The sequence below is a fragment of the Dipodomys ordii genome, unplaced genomic scaffold, assembly GCF_000151885.1.
Source record: "Dipodomys ordii isolate 6190 unplaced genomic scaffold, Dord_2.0 Scaffold44, whole genome shotgun sequence".
NCBI classification, from domain to species: domain Eukaryota; kingdom Metazoa; phylum Chordata; class Mammalia; order Rodentia; family Heteromyidae; genus Dipodomys; species Dipodomys ordii.
In genome coordinates, this window is record NW_012267260.1 from 8,867,578 (window position 1) to 8,869,998 (window position 2,421).

The 2,421-nt window shown below is 44.9% G+C and overlaps 1 protein-coding gene across 1 annotated transcript in view; it reads left to right on the forward strand.

Annotated features, from left to right (window-relative positions):
- The first annotated feature begins 1,137 nt into the window (after positions 1–1,137).
- Positions 1,138–2,421, forward strand: part of Usp49 (ubiquitin specific peptidase 49) — a 15,753-nt gene continuing 14,469 nt past the window's right edge. The window contains exon 1 of the mRNA XM_013019150.1: positions 1,138–1,178. Within this exon, the coding sequence (XP_012874604.1) occupies positions 1,138–1,178 (41 nt within the window). The remainder of the gene's footprint in view (positions 1,179–2,421) is intronic.

The following is a 2,421-nucleotide window of genomic DNA, read 5'->3' on the forward strand; positions in this document are numbered from 1 at the left end:
GTCACAGAATTGTTCTCTTTTTCTCTGCAGGCAGCCTCTAATGTATAGATGTGCCTTCCATACAAAAGGCCATATGTGGAAGGCCATGTGGAGAGAGTGGGAGGAGGCAGGCTCCTAGAGCCCTGCTTGGGCTGCAGCTGGCAATGCAGCTCTTGGAATCTCGAGTTGCAAGCCTGAATTCATTTTCTCAGAGTAAATCTATGTGCTAGATGACTTCCATTGTGTAGCACTGGTGTTCTTCCCACATAGGAACACATGCCTGCTTGTCCAGTAATCTCTTCTTGAGGCTTCTGTTCATACCATTATTTCTATGAGCAAGTGAGTTCCAAAATCCCAGCTGATGAGAAAATAAGTTCCAAAATCCCAGCTGGGAAATAATAATCTGTTAGTTGGTGTTTATGATAAAGTGTTGTGTGGTTACTAAATGAAACATCTCATGGATAAGGAGTAACTGCATTCTGACTGGAGGCCGAAAAGCAAAACTAGTTTTTAAAAGTAATTATTTGGGGTTAGAGGCGTGGCTTAGTTGGTAGAGTGTTAGCCAATCAACGAGAGTGTCAGATACTAAGTTCAAGTCCCCATCTCAAACCTGAGAAAAAAAGTAATTGTTTGCTTGAGTAAAAAAAAAGTAACTGTTTGCTTGAGACCACAGAGAAACTTAGAAAAGCGTAAGATGAATTTAGCTTCATCTACATGACTAGATCAGTAAGGAAAGAGCCAAGGTGTGAAAAAATGGAGGTCATGCATTTTGGTGGACTGATTAAAGTAACTCCATACCTCAAAAGATAGAAATACGCAGGCAGATGTTGTTGTTTTTGCCAGTACTGGGGCTTGAACCCAGGGCCTGGGCACTGTCCCTGAGCTTCTTTTACTCAGGGCTAGCACTATACCACTAGAGCCACAGCGCCACTTCCAGCCTTTTCTGTGTATGTGATACTTAGGAATCAAACCAGGGGCTTCATGTATGCTAGGCAAGCACTCTATCACTAAGCCACATCCCAGCTCCTGGAGGCAGTTTTGTAGGCAAATTGTGTGTAAAGATCTGGCAGAAAATCACCAAAAGAAATTTGGGGGAACCTGTCAAGAGTAGCGCCACCCAAGTGGAAAAGGCTGACCTGAGGCTCAGCCTGAGGAGCCATGAGGCCATGTCTGACCAGCACTGCCAGGAAGAGTGCTGCTTTGACTTGCTGTGCATTGGCCCAGGCTGAGTGCTGTTCAAAGTACAAGAGATAAAATGATGATAAAAATGAAGGGTTTCAGGCTGAGAAGTTGGCTCAGTGGTAGAGCGCTTGCCTCATATGCATGAGGCTCTGGGTTCGATTTCTCAGCACCACATAAGCAGAAAAAGCCAGAAGTGGCACTGTGGCTCAAAGTGGTAGAGTGTTAGCCTTGAGCTGAAGAGCTGAGGGACAGTGCCCAGGCCCAGAGTTCAGGCCCCACAACCGGACCCCAAAAAAAAAATGTTCAATCAACCATCCTGACTAGGGGAGAAGTCAACTAATGTTTTGGTTAGATTCGACTCCATTCAGAGCATAGGAGTGCATGGATGTAAGCCTCTTCATCATCTGGCTGATTCTCTGCACTACCTCTAACACACATAGACTCACTCCTTCAGAAGAATTGGCTCAGGGTTGAGAGAAATTTTACTGATCAGTGGACTGGAATAGTGTTTGCCTGCTCCATGAGGGAAATGAAGATTTTTTTTTCTTTTTCTTTTTTTAAATTTTGTCTGTCATGGGTCCTGAACTCTGGGCCTGGGCACTGTCCCTCCGCTTTTCAGCTCAAGACTAGCGCTCTACCACGTGAGCCACAGCGCCACTTCTAGCTTTTCCTGCTTATGTGGTGCTGAGGAATCAAACCCAGGTCCTCATGTAATGCAAGCACTCTATCACTGAGCCACCTTCCTAGCCTCCCCACCCCCTATTTTTTTAACACCAGTCCTAGGCTTGAACTCAGGGCCTGAGCACTCTCTCTGAGACCTTTTGCTGAAGGCTAGTGCTCTACTACTTGAGCCATTGCGCCACTTTTGGTTCTTTGAGTAGCTAATTGGAGATAAGAATCTCACAGACTTTTCTGCCTGGGCTGGTTTTGAACTGTGATCCTCAGGTCTTAGCCTCCTGAGTAAGTAGAATTACAGGCATAAGCCACCAGTGCCTGTGAGAGTTGGGGAAAAGAAAGCATCTGCTTTACAAATTCATTTCCACAGAGTTTTGGGGAGTGTTCTGTCTTAGTTCCTTGGTTGATATGAAATGTTAATATGATCTGAAATGTCCAGCTATCTGACACTTGACTGATTCCAACACTGCTGTATTGCCACAATGCATAAGCAAGGTGTCTGCACTTTACCAGTCATTAGCTCACAGAGGAGGGGTGAAAAGAGAGTTCTTTTTGGAATTACTAGTGCTATTAAAATGTAATTCT